Raw genomic sequence first — 26,402 nt, 5'->3', positions numbered from 1 at the left:
GCGTTATATGCCTGGTCCACCTCCGTCTTACCCGCTATCTCTCAGATAACTCTCTTCTCGACCCTCTTCAATCTGGCTTCCGCTCTTTACACTCTACTGAAACTGCCCTCACTAAAGTCTCTAATGACCTACTAACAGCTAAATCTAATGGTCACTACTCCATGCTAATTCTCTTGGATCTCTCCGCAGCATTCGACACTGGATCATCAGCTCCTCCTCACTATGCTCCGCTCCATCGGCATCAAGGACACCGTTCTCTCTTGGTTCTCCTCCTATCTCTCTGACCGATCCTTCACTGTATGTTTTGCTGGCTCCTCCTCCTCTCACCTTCCCCTTACTGTTGGGGTTCCTCAAGGATCAGTCCTAGGCCCCCTCCTCTTCTCTTTGTATACTGCCCCTATTGGACAAACAATCAGTAGATTTGGTTTCCAGTACCATCTCTATGCTGACGACACCCAATTATACACCTCTTCTCCTGCTTTCACGCCGACCTTCTTAGAAAACACCAGTGATTGTCTTACCGCTGTCTCTAACATCATGTCCTCCCTCTATCTGAAACTGAACCTGTCAAAAACTGAACTCCTCGTGTTCTCTCCCTCTACTAACCTACCTTTGCCTGACATTGCCATCTCTGTGTGCGGTTCCATCATTACTCCAAAGCAACATGCCCGCTGCCTTGGGGTCATCCTTGATTCCGAGCTTTCATTCACCCCCCACATCCGATCATTGGCTCGCTCTTCTTATCTGCATCTCAAAAACATTTCTAGAATTCGCCCTTTTCTTACTTTCGACTCTGCAAAAACTCTTACTGTCTCACTTATTCATTCTCGTCTGGACTATTGTAACTCTCTACTAATCGGCCTCCCTCTTACCAAACTCTCCCCGCTCCAATCTGTCCTGAATGCTGCTGCCAGGATCATATTCCTCACCAACCGTTACACCGATGCCTCTACCTTGTGCCAGTCATTACACTGGCTACCCATCCACTCCAGAATCCAGTACAAAACTACTACCCTCATCCACAAAGCACTCCATGGCTCAGCACCACCCTACATCTCTCTGGTCTCAGTCTACCACCCTACTCGTGCCCTCCGCTCCGCTAATGACCTCAGGTTAGCATCCTCAATAATCAGAACCTCCCATTCCCATCTCCAAGACTTTACACGTGCTGCACCGATTCTTTGGAATGCACTACCCAGGTTAATACGATTAATCCCCAATCCCCACAGTTTTAAGCGTGCCCTAAAAATGCATTTGTTCACACTGGCCTACCGCCTCAACGCATTAACCTAACTATCCCTGTGTGGCCTATTAAAAAACAAAACAAAACATGACCAGGTTCCTCGCATTATGTTCTCATACACTTTATGCACTCTGTGTCTGTACTGCTACATACTCCCTACGCGCCCGTTGGGCGCGTAGGGAGAGCTAATGCGGTTTGCTCTCCATCACTATCTACTGTGGTGCTTCATGATTTTGTAATTATACTTAGGCAGTTAACTGGTTCATGCAGCTTTACATGAACACCCGAGCCTTACACTATGGCTGGTCCAAATAACTAAAGCAATTGTTACCATCCACCTCTCGTGTCTCCCCTTTTCCTAATAGGTTGTAAGCTTGCGAGCAGGGCCCTCATTCCTACTGGTATCTGTTTTGAACTGTGATTTCTGTTATGCTGTAATGTCTATTGTCTGTACATGTCCCCTCTATAAGTTGTAAAGCGCTGCGGAATATGTTGGCGCTATATAAATAAAAATGATTATTATTATATCCTAAAGCTGCTTTCAGAAATGTGCACCCTTCAGAGCTGAAATCTCTAACTGCTGACTCACTATCTGTACTGAGCTTGTTCTGGTCTCTAACCATTAATTAATGCATAGACAGTTTGTAAAAATAAAATGGACATTTGGGCACTGTCATTAACCAGTTTTCCATCCTACATCAGTCGATTACATCATGGAAGCTACAACACCAATTTAGAAAAAGTTGGGATGCTGTGTAAAATGTAAAGAAAATAAAAATGCAATCATTTAGACATCTCATAGCCATATTTTATATACTTAGAATACAAATCATAGATTGAAAGTTAGACATTTTTCCATTTCAGTTGAAAAAAAAACTCATTTAGAAATTGATTGCTACAGCACATTTAAAAAATGTTGGGACAGAACCATGTCTACCATTGTGTAGGATCCCCTTTTCCATTTACAGTCTGTAAACATCTGGGAAGTGAGGAGACAAATTCTGGAATTTTGGGAGAGGAATGTTGTTTCATTATTGTCTTATGTACGATGCTAGCTACTGTATATACTCGTGTATAAACCTAGTTTTTCAGCACATTTTTTGTGCAGAAAATGCCCCCTTGGCTTATACATGAGTAATTTGTCCCAGATTGCCGGCGGGGGAGGGGGAGCGGTGGAGCAGCGGGTCACAGAGGCAGGGGACGGCAGCTGTGGCTAACGCCTGTGCCGCTGCTGTAATAGCGCACATTGCCAGCTGCAGCCGCCGGCATCCAGCACACATCCTACTCACCTAACTGCGTGCCTTCGCTGGCTCTGCATCTCGATCGTTCCGGTGCCAGCAGCTTTTCCAGCCGAGCAATCACTTGGCCCTGCTCATTAAGGTAATGAATATGCACACCTCTCCACTCCCATAGGCGTGGAGTGCATATTCATTACCATAGTGAGCGAGGCCATGTGATCGCTCGGCTGGTAGAGCTGCTGGCGCAGGAACGAGCAAGACGTAGAGCCAGCGCGGGTGCACAGGCAGGTGAGTAGGATGTTTTTTTTTTAATAGGAATCATGCATTCAAGGATAGGGGATAAACAGCCACACATACAAGGATAGTGTTGTGAACTCTATTTTTGGGCTCCCTCTAGTGGTCACAAGCGGTACTGTGTAGTGTTGTCTTTCTGCAGGTTGGCTTCATCACCTGGTTCGTTATCCTTGGTTGGTCTCCTATTTAGTTCACCTGGATACTCAGTTCCTTGCCTGCTATCAATGTATTCAGTGCTCTTCAGATTCCTGGTGACTACCTTGCTCCCAGTCTCTCCAAGACAAGCTAAGTTTTTGTTTGTTCAGTTTCTGATTATCAGCGTTCATCATGTTTTTTGTCCAGCTTGTTAAAATGTGATTTCTTACTTGCTGGTTGCTCTAGGGGACTGAGTTTCTCCCCTCACACCGTTAGTTGGTGTGGGGGTTCTTGAAATCTCAGTGTGGATATTTTGTAAGGGTTTTTTACTGACCGCATAGACCCCTTTTCTATTTTCTGCTATCTAGAATAAGTGGGCCTCTTTTGCTGAATCTGCTTTCACCCCTGTGTATGTGCCTTCCTCTTACCACACCGTTATTATCTGTTGGGGGCTTCTATATCTTTTGGGGATTATTTCTCTGGAGGCAAGAGAGGTCTTTCTTTCTCTCTAGGGGTAGTTAGTTCCTCAGGCTGGCTCGAGACGTCTAGGATTTTAGACACGTTCACCGGCTGCCTCTAGTGTGGTTGGATAGGTTCAGTTTTGCGGTCAGTCCAGTTTTCCACCTCCCTAGAGCTTGTCCTATGTTTAGTCACCTTGCTGGAGTAACTTGTGATCCTCAACCACTAAGGATCATAACAGATAGGGGATAAAGAGCCACACGTACAAGGATAGGGGATAAGGAGCCATGCAGACAATGACAGGGGCAGCGACGCGGGAACCATGCATACCAGGACAGCGACGGGGGTGTCATGCATACAATGAATCCCTATCAATGACATGGACGGAGGAGCCATGCCTAAAATGACAGGGACGGGGGAGCCATGTATACAATGACAGGGACTGGGGAGCCATGCATACAATGACAGGGACTGGGGAGCCATGCATACAATGACAGGGACTGGGGAGCCATGCATGCAATGACAGGGACGGGAGAGCTATGCATACATTGAACGGGACGTGGGGAGCCATGCATACCAGGATAGGGATGAGGGGAACAATGCATACCCGGCTTATACTCGAGTCAAAAAGTTTTCCCAGTTTTTCGTGGCAAAATTAGGTGCCTCGGCTTATACTGGAGTATATACGGTACTCAGTAGTCGTGGGCCATTTTTTTATAGGTCTGTACTGCAGGCTTCCAATTCATCACAAAACTTTTTTGTGTAGCCATGGTGTTGTTATAGATGCAGTATATGGTTTAGTATTGTCTTGCTAGAATTTGCAAAGCATTCCATTAAATAGACATTGTCTGGATGGGAGCATATGTTGTTCTAAAATCTTTATACACTGCTCAAAAAAATAAAGGGAACACTTAAACAACAATATAACTCCAAGTAAATCAAACTTCTGTGAAATCAAACTGTCCACTTAGGAAGCAACACTGTTTGACAATCAATTTCACATGCTGTTGTGCAAATGGAATAGACATGAGAAGGAAATTATTGGCAATTATCAAGACACACTCAATAAAGGAGTGGTTCTGCAGGTGGGGACCACATCTCAGTACCAATGCTTTCTATCTGATGTTTTGGTCACTTTTGAATGTTGGTTGTGCTTTCACACTCATGGTAGCATGAGACGAACTCTACAACCCACACAAGGTAGTGCGGCTCATCCAGGATGGCACATCAATGCAAGCTGTGGCAAGAAGGTTTGCTGTGTCTGTCAGCGTAGTGTCCAGAGGCTGGAGGCGCTTCCAGGAGACAAGGCCAGTACACCAGGAGATGTGGAGGGGGCCGTAGGAGGGCAACAACCAAGCAGCAGGACCGCTACCTCAGCCTTTGTTCAAGGAGGAACAGGAGGAGCACTGCCAGAGCCCTGCAAAATGACCTCCAGCAGGCCACAAATGTGCATGTGTCTGCACAATCGGTAAGAAACCGACTCCATGAGGATGGTCTGAGTGCCCGACGTCCACAGAATGGGGTTGTGCTCACAGCCCAACACCGTGCAGGATGCTTGGGATTTGCCACAGAACACCAGGATTGGCTAATTTGTTACATACATAGTTACATAGTTATTAAGGTTGAAGGAAGACTTTAAGTCCATCTAGTTCAACCCATAGCCTAACATGCCCTAACATGTTGATCCAGGGGAAGGCAAAAAAAACCCATGTGGTAAGAGTAAGCTCCACCATGGGGAAAAAAATTCCTTCCCGACCCCACATACGGCAATCAGACTAGTTCCCTGGATCAACGCCTTATCAAGGAATCTAGTATATATACCCTGTAACATTATACTTTTCCAGAAAGGTATCCAGTCCCCTCTTAAATTTAAGTAATGAATCACTCATTACAACATCATACGGCAGAGAGTTCCATAGTCTCACTGCTCTTACAGTAAAGAATCCGCGTCTGTTATTATGCTTAAACCTTTTTTCCTCCAGACGTAGAGGATGCCCCCTTGTCCCTGTCACCGGTCTATGATTAAAAAGATCATCAGAAAGGTCTTTGTACTGTCCCCTCATATATTTATACATTAACATAAGATCACCCCTTAGCCTTCGTTTTTCCAAACTAAATAGCCCCAAGTGTAATAACCTTTCTTGGTATTGCAGACCCCCCAGTCCTCTAATAACCTTGGCCGCTCTTCTCTGCACCCGCTCCAGTTCAGCTATGTCTTTCTTATACACCGGAGACCAGAACTGTACACAGTATTCTAAGTGTGGTCGCACTAGTGACTTGTATAGAGGTAAAATTATGTTCTCCTCATGAGCATCTATGCCTCTTTTAATGCATCCCATTATTTTATTTGCCTTTGTAGCAGCTGCCTGACACTGGCCACTGAATATGAGTTTGTCATACACCCATACACCCAGGTCTTTTTCATTGACGGTTTTGCCCAGAGTTTTAGAATTAAGCACATAGTTATACATCTTATTACTTCTAGCCAAGTGCATGATCTTACATTTATCCCCATTAAAGCTCATTTGCCATTTATCAGCCCAAGCTTCTAGTTTACATAAATCATCCTGTAATATAAAATTGTCTTCCTCTGTATTGATTACCCTGCAGAGTTTAGTGTCATCTGCAAATATTGAAATTCTACTCTGAATGCCCCCTACAAGGTCATTAATAAATATGTTAAAAAGAAGAGGGCCCAATACTGACCCCTGTGGTACCCCACTGCTAACCGCGACCCAGTCCGAGTGTGCTCCATTAATAACCACCCTTTATTTCCTATCCCTGAGCCAGCTCTCAACCCACTTGCACATATTTTCCCCTATCCCCATTATTCTCATTTTATGTATCAACCTTTTGTGTGGCACCGTATCAAAAGCTTTTGAAAAGTCCATATACACTACATCTACTGGGTTCCCTTGGTCCAGTCCGGAACTTACCTCTTCATAGAAGCTGATCAAATTAGTCTGACATGATCGGTCCCTAGTAAACCCGTGCTGATACTGGGTCATGAGGTTATTCCTCTTCAGATACTCCAGTATAGCATCCCTTAGAATGCCTCCAGGATTTTACCCACAGTAGAGGTTAAGCTTACTGGCCTATAATTTCCGAGTTCAGTTTTTGTCCCCTTTTTGAATATTGGCACCACATTTGCTATACGCCAGTCCTGTGGTACAGACCCTGTTATTATGGACTCTTTAACGATTAAAAATAATGGTCTATCAATGACTGTACTTAATTCCTGCAGTACTCGGGGGTGTATCCCCTCCGGGCCCGGAGATTTGTCAATTTTTGTGATTTTTAGACGCCGCCGTACTTCCTGCTGGGTTAAGCAGGTAACATTTAATTGGGAATTTTTATCACTAGTCATATTGGCTGCCATGGGATTTTCTTTTGTAAATACTGATGAAAAAAAGTCATTTAGCATATTGGCTTTATCCTCATCCTCATCCACCATTTCACCCAGACTATTTTTAAGGGGGCCAACACTATCATTTTTTAGTTTCTTACTATTTATGTAGTTAAAGAATATTTTGGGGTTATTTTTGCTCTCTCTGTCTCAATCTTTGCTGCCTTGATTTGCTTTTTACAGAATTTATTTAATTTTTTGTATTTGTTTAATGCCTCCTCACTACCTACTTCCTTTAATTCTCTAAATGCTTTCTTTTTGTCACTTATTGCACCCCTTACAGCTTTATTTAGCCATATTGACACTGGCGCCCTGTGCTCTTCCCATGTGAAAGCAGGTTCAGACCGAGCACATGTGACAGACGTGACAGAATCTGGAGACACTGTGGAGAGCGATCTGCTGCCTGCAACATCCTTTAGCATTACCGGTTTGGCAGTGGGTCAGTAATGGTGTCGGGTGACATTTCTTTGGAGGGCCGCTGTTACATCGGCGAATACTCAACTGTCCATCGCCTGCCTCCGACGGGGTCCCTCGCCGCTTCTCACCTGTCTTCTCATGCTCGTGGCGTGTCAGCTCTTCGCGCATGCCCCGTCGCGCTGCTCTTGCCGCTAAGCCCTCTGGAAGGTCGTGACCCGCTGGCTCTGCCCCATCATGGCGGCGCCCATCGGATATTTATTCTCGGCGTCTGCACAGGTAGGACGCCTGGTTATCTTTCGCGGTTACGCTAGCCTTACTGCTGGCGTACCCTCCTTGGTCCCTGGATCCCATTCTCTGCTCGCTCTGCCTATGCCTTCATCGTACCTGCCCTGTGCCTCAGCCATACCTGCCCTGTACCCCAGCCATACCTGCCCCGTGCCTCAGCTGTACCTGCCCTGTACCTCAGCCGTACCATCCTGTGTCTCACCCGTGCCTACTCTGTGTCTCTCCTGTACCTGCCCTGTGTCTCTGTCATATCAGTTCAGTGTCTCCGCCATATCTGCCCAGTGTCCATTCGTGCTTTCCAGTTCCGTTTACCCCTGCTTCTTATTACCTCTTTCTTTCCTCTCTTCCAGCATTGTGCCACCGTTTCTTCTCTGGTCCTCCTGGTCCCATCTACTACCCATATTCCATAAGAGCCCGTATGTCCTCTGTTCTCATCCACCGTCTTCATACCCCAGTCTCTTCTCTCTCTTTATTTATCCTTAGTCGCCCCTTTGGCTCTAGCCGTTGTGGTTTCATCCCCCTTGGGCCTGTTCCTATATTGGGGGTGGTCCCATGAGGTCCGCTCACCCTTGGGCGCTCTGGAACTATAACCCAGAGGTTCCACTTTCTGGTCTTTCTTTTGAGTCCTGATGGCCGCAGAGCTCTCCATGTGCTTGTCAGAGGTAGCCTGACTGCCATTAGGTACCGAGATGAGATCCTCAGACCTCTTGTGAGACCATATGTTGGTGCGGTTGACCATGGGTTCCTCCTAATGCAAGACAATGCCAGACCTCATGTGGCTGGAGTGTGTCAGCAGTTCCTGTAAGATGAAGGCATTGAAGCTATGGACTGGCCCGCCCGTTCCCCAGACCTGAATCTGATTGAACACATCTGGGACATCATGTATCGCACCATCACCAACGTCACGTTGCACCACAGACTGTCCAGGAGTTGGCGGATGTTTTAGTCCAGGTCTGGGAGGAGATCCCTGAGGAGAACATCCGCCGCCTCATCAGGAGCATGCCAGGGTGGTCATACAGGCACTTGGTGGCCACACACACTTCTGAGCATCATTTCCTTGTCTTGAGGCATTTCCACTGAAGTTGGATCAGCCTGTAATTTGATTTTCCACTTTGATTTTGAGTATCATTCCAAATTCAGACCTCCATGAGATATTAATTTTGATTTACAGTGATCATTTTTATGTTTTATTCTTCTCAGCGCATTCCACTATGTAATGAATAAAGATTTGCAACTGCAATATTTAATTCAGTGATATCTAGGATGTGGGATTTTAGTGTTCCCTTTATTTTTTTGAGGAGTGTATAATGCTCGGCATTGATACTGCTTTTCCAGATGTGTAAGCTGCCCATGCCGTGGTCACTAATGCAATCCCATACCATGAGAGATGAAAGCGTTAGAACTGTACGCTGATAACAAGCTGGTTGGTCCTCTTGGGCCTGCAGTACACAGCATTTGTGAATTTTTAAATTTTGATTAATCTGACCACAGGACAGTTTTTCATCTTGTCTCAGTCCATTTTAAATTACCTTAGGCCCAGGTAAAACGGTGTTTCTGGGTTGTGTTAATTTATGGCTTCTTTTTTTGCATGATAGAGCTTAAACTTGCATTTGTGGAAGTATTCATGAGCCCATGCAGTTACAGTGATTTTAATGTAGATATTCTGACTCCATATCTAGGCTGCAAGTGTAGGGCACTTGAGATACCGTTTTTAGGCTATTTCCTTAAACCAGTGCTCACACGTAATATCAGATTGCGTGAACTTGACTGTAGGAGGCACATGTGAAGATTCCAGAAGAAGGTTTATTTTCCAGCTGAATTCTTATAGATAGATATTCACACATACAGCAGGAAAAAAATACTTTTCTGACCAGAGCTGTAAACACATGGGCTTCTAAGATGGCTGATAGACATAATGGGGAAGAATGGAGGCGTTACTGATATCAGAGCTACATTAGTGAGAGACAGGGAGAAGAAGGACAAATGTCTAAAGAGGGCAAACCTTACTGCATAGGAACGAAATAGCATAATATAACAACGATTATACAATACTTTATATATGATTCACAAATTATGAGACATGACAGTAAATCCCAAGCTTATTGACCATCGGCTTTGACTTTGTGCACATTGATTTCTCCAGAATATTGAATTTTTGTTATGATATTATATACTGTACATCATGGTATATTCAAAGTGTTTGCAATTTTATGTTGAGAATATTTTTCTCAAATTGTTCCACAATGTTTAGACGCAATCTAGAATAAAAACAATGAATAGATACCCTGCAGTAAGTAAATATGTACAGTACAGAACAAAAGTTTGGACACCTTCTCATTTAAAGATTTTTCTGTATTTTCATGATTATGAAAATTGTACATTCACACTGAAGGCATCAAAACTATGAATTAACACATGTGGAATTATATACTTAACAAAAAAGTGTAAAACAACTGAAATTATATCTTATATTCTAGGTTCTTCAAAGTAGCCACCTTTTGCTTTGATGACTGCTTTGCACACTCTTGGCATTCTCTTGATGAGCTTCAAGAGGTAGTCACCGGGAATGGTTTTCAATTCACAGGTGTGCCCTGTCAGGTTTAATAAGTGGGATTTCTTGCCTTATAAATGGGGTTGGGACCATCAGTTGTGTTGTGCAGAAGTCTGGTGGATACACAGCTGATAGTCCTACTGAATAAAATGTTAGAATTTTTATTATGGCAAGAAAAAAGCAGCTAAGTAAAGAAAAATGAGTGGCCATCATTACTTTAAGAAATGAAGGTCAGTCAGCCGAAAAATTGGGAAAACTTTGAAAGTGTCCCCAAGTGCAGTGGCAACAACCATCAAGCGCTACAAAGAAACTGGCTCACATGAGGACCGCCCCAGGAAAGGAAGACCAAGAGTCACCTCTGCTTCTGTGCTTCTGAGGATAAGTTTATCTGCGTCACCAGCCTCAGAAATAGCAGGTTAACAGCAGCTCAGATTAGAGACCTGGTCAATACCACACAGAGTTCTAGCAGCAGACACATCTCTACAACAACTGTCAAAAGCAGACTTTGTGCAGCAGGCCTTCATGGTAAAATAGCTACTAGGAAACCACTGCTAAGGACAGGCAACAAGCAGAAGAGACTTGTTTGGGCTAAAGAACACAAGGAATGGACATTAGACCTGTGGAAATCTGTTCTTTGGTCTGATAAGTCCAAATTTGAGATCTTTGGTTCCAACCACCGTGTCTTTGTGTGATGCAGAAAAGGTGAAAGGATGGACTCTACATGCCTGGTTCCCACCGTGAAGCATGGAGGAGAAGGTGTGATGGTGTGTGGGTGCTTTGCTGGTGACACTGTTGGGGATTTATTCAAAATTGAAGGCATACTGAACCAGCATGGCTGCCACAGCATCTTGCAGCAGCATGCTATTCCTTCCGGTTTGCGTTTAGTTGGACCATCATTTATTTTTCAACAGGACAATGACCCCAAACACACCTCCAGGCTGTTTAAGGGCTATTTGACCAAGAAGGAGAGTGATGGGGTGCTACGCCAGATGACCTGGCCTCCACAGTCACCAGACCTGAACCCAATCGAGATGGTTTGGGGTGAGCTGGACTGCAGAGTGAAGGCAAAAGGGCCAACAAGTGCTAAGCGTCTCTGGGAACTCCTTCAAGATTGTTGGAAGACCATTCTGGTTACTACCTCTTGAAGCTCATCAAGACAATGCCAAGAGTGTGCAAAGCAGTCATCAAAGCAAAAGGTGGCTACTTTGAAGAACTTAGAATATAAGACATAATTTCATTTGTTTCACACTTTTTTTGTTAAGTATATAATTCCACATATGTTAATTCATAGTTGTGATGCCTTCAGTGTGAATGTACAATTTTATAGTCATGAAAATACAGAAAAATCTTTAAATGAGAAGGTGTGTCCAAACTTTTGGTCTGTACTGTAGTAACTCATGTAAAAAACATAGGGTAATCAGCTAACACTATTTTGATCAAAAGAGTGTAAAAGCTATCTTACTGCAACAGGGTATGCTCAGTTACGGTGGCCCCTATCTTTAGTGACTCCTCTCATTATGTGCTTGCATTTTTGTTTTCTTTACATTTTAAACAGGGCCTAAACTTTTTTTGGAATTGGAGTTTTTGGAATATGTGTAATACTAATGTTATGGCACTGTTGCAGGATATCCCAGGACTAGGGTCTCCTTCTCTATCCCTAAAGCTATAGAGGCCATTTGCCTTGTTGAGCTCCTGAATCAGCCCTTATCTGTCCGCTCACCCACCCAGGGAAGTGGAGAGTTGTAGTGTATAAAAATGCGCAAACCAGACTAACAAGGATAGACGTACAGGAATAAATGAAAATACCAATCATGCAACTATGCACTCATAAACAGCAATGGGGAACACCAGGAAGTTAAGGAAGGAAAAGCAAAATAGGAAAGGATGGGGATTTGCACACAAATCACCAAGCAACAGTCTTCTCAATAACACTCCAAATGCCTCCTCAAACAACCAACACCTCAAACTCCAGAACCAGGCAGTATGAACCAAACACTGGCAATCCCTGATATTTAGCAGAGGGGAGTGGCCAACACACCTGAAACCATCAAACCAAGAAAGCTCTAGTAGCTCTCAACTGAACAGATTAACCCCTGCAGTGCCAGCAGAAATCTGCACTATTTAATATGATGGCGAAGCGCTTCTAGTTAGTGCTGGAATATGTGAAAACAGACACCGTGGTCTTCTGGCCCTTCTTTGTCACGGTAAACCTGTAACAACTAAGGTGTACTGATGGTGTGGGCAGAAGAGCTGTTCTCATGCAATCATTTGGTGCAATCCTGTTTTCAACGGGTGTATGGTCAGGATTAATGCTTAAAAAAGAAATTCTCGCTATTTAACCTATTAGATGTCCTTGTCAAACTGACTGAGCTATCTAAGTCGTCACCATATTGGTGTCCCATGACGCAACAATTAGGTGACAATAGGTTGCTAAGGCCTAATAATGACTCTGAATAGTAAAAAGAAGGTTGCTGAGCCTGACACCACACACGGTATAGTAAAAAAGATCGTTAGCAAGCACCAGATACTATATTATAAAAAAGAACGTTGGCAAGCGTAACACCAAACAACATATAGTAAAAAGAAGGTTGTCAAGCCTAACAGCAGACACTATATAGTAAAAAGAAGATTGGTGAGCTTGACAGCAGACACTGAATTGTAAAAAGAAGGTTGACGAGCCTGATACCACACACTGTATAATAAGAAAAGAAGTTTGGCGAACCTGACACCACACACTGTATAATAAAATGAAGGCTGGCGAGCCTGACACCACACACTGTATAGTAAAAAGAAGGTTGACGAGCCTGACACCACACACTGTATAGTAAAAAGAAGGTTGGCGAGCCTGACACCAGACGCTTAATAGTAAAAAGGTTGGCAGGCTGACACCAGACACTGGAAAGTAAAATGAAGGATTGCAAGCCTGATACCACACACTGTATAGTAAGAAAAGAAGGTTGGTAAATCTGACACCACACACTGTATAGTAAAAAGAAGGTTAGGAGGCTTGACACCAGACACTTAATAGTAACAAGAAGGTTAGCAGGCCTGACACCAGACACTGGATAGTAAAATAAAGGTTAGCAGGCCTGATACCACACACTGTATAGTAAGAAAGAAGGTTCGCGAACCTGACACCACACACTGGAAAGTAAAATGGAGGTTTGTGAGCCTGATACGACACACTGTACAGTAAGAAAATAAAAGAGGTGATCCTGACACCGGTAATTGAATATTTAACTCATTTTGTGAGGTGCATTCACTAAGCCTCAGGTCCGGGTGGGCACCCGGGTACTGAGTGGCTACAGGCAAGTCCACAGTAGAAATCAAGGGATGCAGAGGAATCACAGGTGCAGCTCAATATGACCAGAGTCCAACAACAGCATAGTAGTCCATCAATCCAAAAGGTGGTTGGCAGAGGTACAGGGTCACAAAAATGTATCTAGGTGAATGTAATAGTAGCCGAAGTTGGAGCACACCAAAAAACTGATTACAAAGTCTTAATAATAAAACACCGGTGTGTGCCTTAGTAAGTGGAGATGAAGTCATAGATCCACTTCAGGTAAATTGCAAAATCCAACATGGAGCAGAACAGAGAGCAGCAGATCAAGGGGAAGGAAGCGGAGCCTGTGATTCCTGGGTCAGGTGCATGGCATTGAATCGTGAATAGCAAAAAGGTGGTTGGCTAGTCTGACACCTGACATCGTATAGGAAAAAAGGAGGTTCGTTAGCCTGTCATTAAACATTGCATGGTAAAAAAGAAGGTTAATGTGCCCTAACATCAGGCACAATATAGTAATACAATCACAAGCCTTCTGTGTTACAGGAGCTTGGCAAGACTGTTAGGAAACTGTCTGAAAACAAGTCTGTAGAATTCCTTTGGATACCTATGTGATTGATCTGTTTTTCATGGAAAATAATTCCAAAATGCTAATATGTTGCATCTAACCTGCAGCCATCTAAAAATCAATCCCTACTGTCAGCACATTGAGAACTTATCAGCTTGTTGACCTTTTCAGTTAAGTCAGCAATCAATCACTTTTACTGTTGACCAGCATTCAACATAAGGTCACAGACAGACTGTCAGATGTCAGCATTGACAGAACTCTGTTAAATGCTATATTTATGTAGGGTGGCTAGGAAGGAATGGCTAGAAAATCATACATATGGATTATTTAATATTCATTCATTCCTGTCAGTGGAAAAAAATATTTATTATATCATGCTGGAAAAAAAACATAGCAAAACATAAAGAATGGAAAATTGATTATTTATCTTTTTTTTTCTATCTAGGAACTTCAACAGCAATTTGAAAAGGAGAAACTGTGTTTGGAAGAGGATAAAAGTCAACTGAGGCAACAACTTGAAAGCCTAAAGGAAGAGCTGACAAACAAGCTGACATCCGCCAATCAGGAGGTAAATCGGTCACACAATTACTCAGAAGCCAAAAGTAGGGTCACATAGTATAAGGTGTCTGGCCACACAGTGAGGTTGCTCTCCAGTGGCGAATCAGCGGCCACACGATTTGTGGCCATACCCCAAAGGACAAATATTACTATTCCTTTTTTTTGGATCCACTCCTGGTTTTATCTACACCTGCATCAAAAATCTGAACAAAACCTGACTGTGTGGCCTTAATTTTGGCTAATCCTCATATGTGTTCAGTAATGTTATAACATGACTATTATTGCAAACACATAGAGCATTGTGATTGAACATTTTCTTTATCTGTATGTCCTACCTTCTATGTTACCACTTTGTTCTCTAGACTTTCTATCTTGTAGATTTAATAAGATAACCGCTCTTTATAATTTATGTGATTAAATTACTCCTAAAATTGTCTTTTGAAATGTTTGTTCACAAAACCTGATCATGTACCGTAAATACATGCCTTTAATGGAAGAAATGTTTAGTACCGTAATCAAGGTATGGGCTGCATCAATGATTGACTCAGCTAAAAATCATGTTTTTATGTTAGAGATGTACAGTAGGGTGCCAAGGAAATGCATGGTTAAAATTAAGTAGCAAGTTTTTGAAGGTCTTACCTCCTAGTTTTGTTCCTTTTTGGTCAAAGATATTTTAGAATTTTCTTTTTTTAAGATTAGTTATCATTTACTGGTTGCTAAATGGCACATCATATTGCAGTTTTACATGATTGTTTAGTATTTATCGTCATGCATATCCCGCGTTATGTATGGTATGTTATGCCGTTTATCAGATTAATTATATTTACGTGAAAAACTGAACTGACTGCTACACTGCTACTAAGTACTGATACATGTACAATGCACATAATTGTGTAAGATATGATGACAAACTGAGTGGTTATTGTGTGTACAATATGGTGGAAAATGAGAAACATGGAATAATTCACATGCCGTTGAGCAAGTGGTTAATCTAAATTTAATGTCAACATATTTTACATGGTGAATCCTTATGCCAAAAGGAACAAATTTGAGGGGTAAGACTTACCAATTTGCAAAGTTCATTTTTTCTTGGCACCCTAATGTACAGAGTTTGAAAAACACGGCTGTCTTCTTTGTTTAACGGCACAACAACTGCACACAGGTTGTGTCTGGTATTGCATCTCAACTGCATTGAAATCAATAGGTCAGTGCTGTAACACCAAACACAACATGTAGACAGGTGTGGCATTGTTTTTCGGAGGAAAACATCTATGATTTAAAATTCTGAACAACCCCTTTAAACATGTATTTTTCAGGTCATTATATACATCAAAAGAAAAGCTTGCTTCCTCCCCATACCACCATAATGGTCACATAGCATGCCCACAACACTGAAAATAAGTAATTGAGTCATCTCTGGACATCATTTTTTATCTTTATGTGGCTGTCATAAATCATGCTTTAGAACTGCTGTTAGAGAAAATAGAATAAAAAAATCATAATAGAAAAACAGATTAGAATTAAACATGTTAGTATCTGTTTTGAATTATTACAATATCAGTGGTACTTTCCCTTGAAACCCAAGTAACTAGTTGAAATTGCATTGCAAAAATTATATGCATTGATGACCCAGTGTACTGTAGCTGTTCATTTTTAACTCTGCAGGAGGGATAGGGTGATAAATGGTGTTGCAATTTAATATTAAATAGTATCCCAATCTGCCGAAATCAGCAGGTTCTGCAAATTGAAATGTGTGTGGAGACCTTTGGGCTACAGTTTAGCATTTTAGCTACAACTTACCATCATTAGAAATAATGTAAATGTGACATTTTAGTATGTCCTATACTATAGCATGAAACAAATTAAAAATCTACTGACTTTGCTATTCGTGAGGGAATAAAACATTGGAACAAATAAAATCTTGTGTGATCTTTGAATATACAGTAGAAGGTTATATGATGGAGTCTGTGACCCCACATTACACTTCAAACTAATCACATAGCTTTGTAGGGGATGAAGCAACAATAAAAATCATTCTTTTAGTTTTCTCGTCTGTTCCTCTGTTGGTCCCTGAAAGAACGTTATTGTAATATCTAAATGAGGGTGGACAATGCACCCTTGGCGTGGCTAAACTTTTCAGTGCACCGTTCCACCTGCTTATTTAGATTATGGCCTTTCCTTCTGTGTGTATAGACAGCGCTGGCATTCCCGAAGTCAGTTCTGTCTGAAGATAAACTTCCACTATGTGGGCACTCTACCTGTATAGGAGCGAAAAGGTAAATAACTTTCTCCTCTGTACTGTCATCACTACATAGTTATACCTGAGCGATGTCAATAGCAATGAAAGAGTGATATGTGCATTCACTCCCGCAGTGAAGTTATAGCAGAGGAGACAAGCAATGATAGCAACAGGGAGAAAGTGATATGTGTGCTTACACCTGCATTGAAGTGATAGCAGAGGAGACAAGTGAGGAGAGAGTGATCTATTGATCTATGTGCTCACACCTGCACTGAAGTGATAGCAGAAGAGTCCAGAGATGTCAGTGACGAGGAGAGAGTGAATTGTATGCTTACACATGTACTGAAGTGATTGCAGAGGAGTCGAAAGATGTCCATGGCAAGGTGAGAGTGATCTGTGTGCTCACACCTACACTAAAGTGATAGCAGAGGAGACAAGTGAGGACAGCAGCGAGTAGAGAGTGATCTGTGTGCTTACACCTTACCTGAAGTAATAGCAGAAGAGCCGAGAGATGTCCATGGCAAGGTGAGAGTGATCTGTGTGCTCACACCTACACTAAAGTGATAGCAGAGGAGACAAGTGAGGACAGCAGTGAGTGGAGAGTGATCTGTATGCTTACACCTACACTGAAGTGATATCAGAGGAGACAAGTGAGGACAGCAGCGAGGAGAGAGTGATCTGTGTGCTTACACCTACACTGAAGTGATAGCAGAGGAGACAAGTGAGGACAGCAGCGAGCAGAGAGTGATGTGTGTGCTCACACCTACACTGAAGCGATAGCAGAGGAGACAAGTGAGGACAGCAGCGAGGATAGAGTGATCTGTGTACTCAATCCTGCACTGAAGTAATAGCAGCGGAGACAAGTGAGGACAGCAGTGAGGAGTTATCTGTGTGCTTAATCCAGCACTGAAGTAATAGCAGAAGAGTCAAGAGATGTCATTGGCGAAGAGAGAGTGATTTGTGTGCTTACACCTACACTGAAGTGATAGCAGAGGAGACAAGTGAGGACAGCAACGAGGAGAGAGTGATCTGTGTGCTCACACCTGCACTGAAGTTATGGCAGAAGGGTCGAGAGATGTCAGTGGTGAGGAGTGATTTGTGTGCTCACACCTGCACTGTAGTAATTGCAGAGGAGTCGTGAGATGTCAGTGGCAAGGAGGGAGTGATCTGTGTGTTCACACCTGCACTGAATTGATAGCAGAAGAGTCAAGAGATGTCAGCCATGAGAAGAGACCTGTACACCTGTACTGAAGTGATAGCAAAGGAGACAAGTAAGGACATCAGCAAGGAGAGAGTGATTTGTGTGCTCACACCTGCACTGAAGTGATAACATTGGAGACAAGTGAGGTCAGGAACGAAGAGAGTGATTTGTGTTCTCTTTCCTGCACTAAAGTGATAGCAAGAAAGTTGAGAGATGTCAGCAGCGAGGAGAGAATGATTTGTGTGCTCTCTGCTGCACAGTGACAGAATTATTTTTTTATTGCTCCACCCCCTAAAAGGGTATTGTTTATTGCTGCTCCATCTCTTATATGGCTGTTGGTTATTGTTCCATCTCATATAAGGCTATGGTTAGTTTGAAGTGTAAACTTAGGATGAAAGTCTCCCTTTAAAGAGTTGGCTGCTTTGGACAATTCCTTTAAATGATGGTTCCTTGACCTTGACAATAAACTGATTACAGGTGTCCTTACTCTAGATTTCCACAGTAATCAGCCCTACTCTGTGGGGAAATTAGATCAAAAGTGGTTAGTTCCTCTACAGCTCTACCCACATTGAAAATCAATTCAAATCCTCCATGGAAGAATACACTTTTTGTATCTGATCTTTTTTTTCTGACTATAAGATGAGAATCATAAGCAGGGGACACCTCTATAAATTCAGAAATGTCCTAATAGTATACTTGAAAATAAGTATTAAATCCAATGTTAAAATGTTGCCATATAAGGAATGTCTGTAACTGCCATAAAAAAGCATTTATGAGACAGACCACCCAAAAACAATATGCTATATTGAAATTAAAAATGATCAATTATGTGTATTCATTGTAAGAAAAAAAATATCAAAGTACTTCATCCACGTAAAAATAAAAAGCAATTGACATTTAGTAATAGAAACATTTAGAACTGAAATCGAGATGACCATATTAATTGTACAGAGCCACAATTTAATGTAATTTATATGCACTGATATTCATTATGTTTTCTTGTATTACATTCTATTTGCTTGTAAGCAGACCAAAGACCTTTTCTTTTCAGGATTCATTGCCTTGTAAAAATACTGTCTCGTTTTCAGTATGTATAAATCTGCCATAATGCTTGGCTGGTAACATCTTGTCTGCTCTGCTATGATTCATTTCTCTCATTTTGCAACTGCGATTACAGTGGAAGCGAGAATGGTACATTTACTAACGTTTTGCAGACTGCCTGAACAAAAATAGTCATCCCTTTAAAAGCCTATGTATCAGCAGAGATCTCTCTTTTGTAAGATCTTCATGAAGTAATGATCCTCAATGATAAAGCTAGGGAAACTCCATTATCGTGAGCCTAAACAGATAACCTGAAAAGAAGGCTGTGTTGTGAATGTTAGAGGCAGGTTTTGTTTTTTTTCATTTTCAGAACATTCTTGCCCCCAGATGCAGTTTTTTTATTAAAAAAATAAACTGACCTTTACTCACCCTCCCCTGGTCCGGCACTGAATCTCCATCACTACTCCCAGTGTCTAAGAGCAGCAGTGGAGACCCAGCAATGGACACGGGAGTGTGAGTTAGAGCCTGAGGGCAGAAAACCCCTTGAATGTATTTCATTCAGTAATGTTCACAGGAACAAGAATTACCGTGTATACTCGAGTATAAACCGACCGAGTATAAGGCGAGGCACCTAATTTTGCCACGGAAAACTGGGTAAGCTTATTGAATCGAGTATAAGCCGGGTATGCATTGTCCCCTCATCCCAGTCCTGCTATGTGTGGCTCCCCCGGTCTCCTAGTTGTATGCATGGCTCGGCGTCCTCACCCTTGTATGCATGGCTCGGCGTCCTCCCCCTTGTATGCATGGCTCAGCGTCCTCCCCCCATCCTCGCACTTGTATGCATGGCTCGGCATCCTCCCCCTTGTATGTGTGAGGGGCAGCATTAACATACACCTTAGCGTGGGTGTCGTCTTCTCAGATGAAACCGTAGCCAAGTTCCACATCAGTGTATACCAGTTGTCAACTGGTGCGCCATCAGGCCATAGCGCCCCCTACCAGTTGTTACAGTTCTGCCCACACCTCCTTCTCCCGCTGTTTCTTTGGCAGGATGACCTCCTCTTTTCAGGCGGCCTGCGTGGGGGATGGGAAAGGACCCTCTGACAGTGGATGGGTACGAGACGAGCCCCGGGTCGCGATGTTGCCGAGCGCGGGCCTGTCCTCTATGGTCTGGGGCCGAGGATCACTCACCACCGCTTCCCGTAACCAGACCGCGTCCATCCCGTGGCTGTTGGTTTAGTTGAGCACAAAGAGACAGAGTCCATTTCAAATTTTAAACGATTAACTGTACTTGGTTCCAGGATGGGCAGGATCAGTGACGTGCTTCTTGCATGGCCATGTTAAATGCCGCTGTAGGCTCATCAAACTGTCTCCCCCAATGGTCACTCAAATATAGGCTTTACAAAATAACAATCGAGACCATGATGAAGTTAGTGGAGACAGAATAGGTGAGTCTAACCATGACTCAAAGTTAATCTTCAAATTTTAGTTAAGTTCCTCTCTTTTGGAAGATTTATTTCTCAAGATTAAACCTATTGTTCATTGTGTGAATGAGCTCATTTATTGTTGGGGGGTGTTTCATCTTTCCAGTGGAAAGCTATACGTTTCCTAGCTTGACAAAGAAACTGTAAAATAGATAACTGATGGTTCTCCCTGACGTGTAGTTCCCCTGTGTAACCTAATCTACAAATAATTGGGTCAGCAGAAATAGTACAGTCACACACACATGGGTAACCAGGTTTAACACCTCTAACCAAAACCAACCCAGTATGGGAAAGTCACACATATCACAGTATTTGTCAGCTTCAGGGGATTTATATACAGGTCCTTCTCAAAAAATTAGCATATAGTGTTAAATTTCATTATTTACCATAATGTAATGATTACAATTAAACTTTCATATATTATAGATTCATTATCCACCAACTGAAATTTGTCAGGTCTTTTATTGTTTTAATACTGATGATTTTGGCCTACAACTCCTGATAACCCAAAAAACCTGTCTCAATAAATTAGCATATCAAGAAAAGGTTCTCTAAACGACCTATTACCCTAATCTTCTGAATCAACTAATTAACTCTAAACACATGCAAAAGATACCTGAGGCTTTTAAAAACTCCCTGCCTGGTTCATTACTCAAAACCCCCATCATGGGTAAGACTAGCGACCTGACAGATGTCAAGAAGGCCATCATTGACACCCTCAAGCAAGAGGGTAAGACCCAGAAAGAAATTTCTCAACAAATAGGCTGTTCCCAGAGTGCTGTATCAAGGCACCTCAATGGTAAGTCTGTTGGAAGGAAACAATGTGGCAGAAAACGCTGTACAACGAGAAGAGGTGACCGGACCCTGAGGAAGATTGTGGAGAAGGACCGATTCCAGACCTTGGGGAACCTGAGGAAGCAGTGGACTGAGTCTGGTGTGGAAACATCCAGAGCCACCGTGCACAGGCGTGTGCAGGAAATGGGCTACAGGTGCCGCATTCCCCAGGTAAAGCCACTTTTGAACCATAAACAGCGGCAGAAGCGCCTGACCTGGGCTACAGAGAAGCAGCACTGGACTGTTGCTAAGTGGTCCCAAGTACTTTTTTCTGATGAAAGCAAATTTTGCATGTCATTCGGAAATCAAGGTGCCAGAGTCTGGAGGAAGACTAGGGAGAAGGAAATGCCAAAATGCCTGAAGTCCAGTGTCAAGTACCCAGTCAGTGATGGTGTGGGGTGCCATGTCAGCTGCTGGTGTTGGTCCACTGTGTTTCATCAAGGGCAGGGTCAATGCAGCTAGCTATCAGGAGATTTTGGAGCACTTCATGCTTCCTGGCACCTGCTCACAGTGCCAAAACCACTGGTAAATGGTTTACTGACCATGGTATTACTGTGCTCAATTGGCCTGCCAACTCTCCTGACCTGAACCCCATAGAGAATCTGTGGGATATTGTGAAGAGAAAGTTGAGAGACGCAAGACCCAACACTCTGGATGAGCTTAAGGCCGCTATTGAAGCATCCTGGGCCTCCATAACATCTCAGCAGTGTCACAGGCTGATTGCCTCCATGCCACGCTGCATTGAAGCAGTCATTTCTGCCAAAGGATTCCCGACCAAGTATTGAGTGCATAACTGAACATTATTATTTGATGTTTTTTTTGTTTGTTATTAAAAAAACACTTTTATTTGATTGGACGGTTGAAATATGCTAATTTATTGAGACAGGTTTTTGGGTTATCAGGAGTTGTAGGCCAAAATCATCAGTATTAAAACAATAAAAGACCTGACAAATTTCAGTTGGTGGATAATGAATCTATAATATATGAAAGTTTAATTGTAATCATTACATTATGGTAAATAATGAAATTTAACACTATATGCTAATTTTTTGAGAAGGACCTGTATAACATAGTGAATTTGACTTACAACTTATTTTGTACAATTGAAGAGGTGTGTTATATACTTAAGCAAATAATATTGAGAGAGTCTTTGTACCTCACTCAGTGCGACTGCTTTCAAAATATCTATGCACCTATCCTCACTTATTGGGCCCGCATCTTGCTCCTTTAGCCTTTAAAGTATACTCTCTTTGTTTTAGAAGATGCTGTACTAAACATTTACAATATAGTGATATGAATTCTCTTGTGGAACCATTATTAACTATGAGATCCAAAAATGAGGCTATGTTAACTTGTCTAAATGGAGTTTTCTTGTTTGGGCATGGGTCAGTTGTAGGAATTAGTAGAACCTTTCATGCGTGAGATTCAGGTCTTCATGAAACTCTGTAAATGACTTAAGTTATTATTAAAAAGCTGAGAGACTGTGCGAAGAATCAAATTCTTCCCGCTTTTTATTCCAAAAAGATGAAAATTGAGAGTAGCCCATTATTGCTACTATGAATTTGGCTTTGGTCCGCACTTTATGAATACTCTTAATATTCATACATGAAAAAGTACATCTCTAGAACATGTCTACCTCTAAAACTCTCACTGGGTTGCCTTCATTAAGATCGTGTCTTATCCTGACTACGGAGGATGGTAGTTCAGGGTTGTCCCATCAAACATCCACACTCTTAAACTAATATGTTCTTGAAGCATAATTTAAATTTATGACAGCATTCAGTCTTTTTGGGTAGGAGTATATCAGCATATCTTTGTCCAGTCTTCCATGCAGTAGCACTCCAAATCTTTCAGATTGCTAGGGCATCTCCTGTGTAGAGTCCTTTCAGGTCTATCCAGACGTTTTCAGATAGTTTCAGGTCTGGGCTCTGCCTGGACCATTCCAAAACTTTGATCTTCTTCTGGTGAAGTATTCTTCAGTTGATGTGAAGGTACAGTCATATGAAAAAGTTTGGGCACCCCTATTAATCTTAAGCTTAATGTTGTATAAAAATTGTTTTTTTTGCAACAGCTATTTCAGTTTCATATATCTAATAACTGTTGGACACAGTAATGTTTCTGCCTTGAAGTGCGTTGTATAGTTGACCGATGCACAGTGACACCATCTGCAGCAAGTTGATGCTGCAGATCTCTGGAGGTGGCCTGAGGATTGTCCTTGACTGATCTCACCATTCTTCTTCTCTGCCTTTCTGATGTTTTTCTTGGCCTGCCACTTCTGGCCTTAACAAGAACTGTACCTGTGTTCTTCCATTTCCTTACTATGCTCCTCACAGTAGAAATTGACAGGTAAAACCTCTGAGACAGCTTTTTGTATCCTTCCCCTGAACAACTATGTTGAGTAATCTTTGTTTTCAGATCATTTGACAGTTGTTTTGAGGAGCTCATGATGCAACTCTTCGGAGGAGATTCAAACAGGAGAACAACTTGCAAGTGGCCACTTTAAGTAGCTTTTCTCATGATTGCATAGACCTGGCTATGAAGTTCAAAGCTCAATGAGGTTACAAAACCAAAAAAAGTGCTTTAGTAAGTCAGTAAAAAGTAGGTAGGAGTATTTAAAACAAGAAAATGATAAGGGTGCCCATACTTATGCACCTGTCAAATTTTGTTTGAATGCAGATTGCACATTTTCTGTTAGTACAATAAACCTCATTTCAAGGCAGAAACATTACTGTGTCCAACAGATATTAGATATATGAAACTGAAATAGCTGTTGCAAAAAAAAACATTTTTATAAAACATTAAGCTTAAGATTAATAGGGGTGCCCAAACTTTTTCATATGACTGTATGCTTATGTTCGTTGTCATGCTGAAAGGTGAAATACCTTTTCATCTTCAGCTTTTTAGCACATGCCTGAATGTTTTGATACAAAATTGACTGATATTTGGAACTGTTCATAACTCTCTGTACCTGGATTAAAGCCCTAGTTCCAGCTGCCAGAAAACAACCCCAAAGAATATTCTTCCACCATGCTTCACTGTGTATATGGTGTTTTTTTATTATGTTCAATGTTGGCTTTGCGCCCAACATATCTTTTGGAACTATGTCCAAAAAGTTCAACCTTGGTCTCATCAGACCATAACATTTGTTCCCTCATGCTTTTGGCACAGTTATTGTAAGTTTTGGCAAAACATAGCCAGGCTTGAATGTTTTTCTTTGTAAGAAAAGGCTTCTTGTCTTGCATCCACAGGCAAGACACATGAACAATGTTAAAGATTGTTGTTATCCACAATACACAAACAGTATGTTGCTGTTCGCATTTTGGCAGCCTCCTGGTCGAATTTTCTTCTTTTCTTTTCATCGATTTTTGAGAGACATCCAGTTCTACATAATGTTGCTGTTATGTCAAATGTAAGCCACTTTTTGATGACTGTTGTCAAACTTTACAAAGCATTAGATATGGAACGCTGTGTTAGTACCCTTCTCTTGACTGATCACTTTAAAAATGAGATCTCTTTGCTGTGTTGTAAGCTGTTTATGAACCACTAGATGGTGGCCTGATTCTAACGCATCGGGTATTCTTGAATATGTATGTATGTATGTATATAGCAGCCACATAGTATATAGCACAGGCCACATAGTATATAGAAGCCATGTAGTATATAGCAGACAAATACTACGTGGCCTGTGCTATATACTATGTGGCTGCTATATACATACATACATATTGTAGAATACCCGCTGCATTAATACAGGCCACGCAGTATATAACAGTGGCCATGCAGTATATAACACAGCCCACGTACTATATAACACAGCCCCCGCAGTATATAACACTGGCCACGTAATACATAACACAGCCCAGTATATAGCAGCCACGCAGTATATAACATAGCCACGTTAGTATATAGCACATAGATGTAGTATATGACAGAGCCCACACAGTATGTAACACAGCCCACGTAGTATGTGGGCACTATATGCGTGGTAAAAAAAGAATTAAAATAAAAAATAAACATATACTGTACTCACCTTCCAAAGGCCTCTTGAAGTCCTGGCGCCTGTGTGCGGTGCACGCGGTAGCTTCCGGTCCCAGGGTTGGTATGCATGCAGGACCTGTGATGACGTCGCGGTCACATGACCGTGACGTCATGGAAGGTCCTTCTCGCATAGCATCCTTGGCACCGGAACCTGCCGCTTGTACTGCCATGGACAGCCGCGACATCGGAGGGTGAGAATAACCTTTTTTTTATTATTATTCTTATTTGTAACATTAGATCTTTTTACTATTGATGCTGCATACACAGCATCAATAGTAAAAAGTTGGTCACACAGGGTTAATAGCTACATAACCGGAGTGCGTTACACCGCGCTCCGGTAACTCTGGCATTAACCCTGTGTGAGGGCTGACTGGAGGGGAGTATGGAGCGGGCACTGACTGCGGGGAGGAAAGATCGGCCATTTTGCAGCCGGAATGTGTCCGTTGCTGATTGGTCGTGGCAATGGTCGTGGGCGTTTTGCCACGACCAATCAGCGACTTGCATTTCCATGACAGACTGAGGCCGCGACCAATGAATATCCGCGACAGACAGACAGACGGAAGTGACCCTTAGACAATTATATACTAGATAGCTTTTGCTGTAACATGCAGCTAAGATAATGTCAGGAAAATTCTACTAGAACAGCTAAACTTTATATGGAGTAATCAGAATCACTTAAATGATGTCAACTGTATACTGACCACTATTTAACATGAGCATAAATATGATTGGCTTATTCTGATTACCAATACATCCCCAATTATAAGAGGTTGTTCACACCCACGTTATTTTAGTTTTGTTATTTTTATTTCTCTCCCTTAAAATGATTCCAGTTTGATTCTCAATGGATTTGTACATAGCTGTACATTTGTCCATGCCTACCCTATACTCTGTCGCTGATGCATGGTAACAGGTATATGTGCTAATGTTTGGCTTAATTTCTCCAGATCTTATTTCTGCTTCTCTTCACACCATAATCTATATTAATTAGGCAATTACAGTTCTAAAAACGATGTATGATTTACCATAATATTTCTGTATGTTTTCTTCCAATTAATGGACAAATAAGATAGCAAAGTAATACATGAGAGTTGAGTAAAATGTGGAAACAAGTTTTTAGATCTGAAAATCAAA

At 42.1% G+C, this 26,402-nt stretch overlaps 1 protein-coding gene across 9 annotated transcripts in view; it reads left to right on the top strand.

The window, feature by feature from the left end:
• The window catches only part of FAM184A (family with sequence similarity 184 member A), a 313,220-nt gene that overhangs the window by 208,096 nt on the left and 78,722 nt on the right, over positions 1-26,402 (top strand). For all 9 annotated transcript variants that reach the window (XM_077289549.1, XM_077289548.1, XM_077289545.1 and 6 more), the window contains one exon: positions 14,322-14,444. In XM_077289549.1, the coding sequence (XP_077145664.1) occupies positions 14,322-14,444 (123 nt within the window). The remainder of the gene's footprint in view (positions 1-14,321; positions 14,445-26,402) is intronic.

This window comes from Ranitomeya variabilis, chromosome 2, assembly GCF_051348905.1.
Source record: "Ranitomeya variabilis isolate aRanVar5 chromosome 2, aRanVar5.hap1, whole genome shotgun sequence".
Taxonomy (NCBI): Eukaryota; Metazoa; Chordata; class Amphibia; order Anura; family Dendrobatidae; genus Ranitomeya; species Ranitomeya variabilis.
This window is presented reverse-complemented; position numbering and strand designations above follow the sequence as displayed.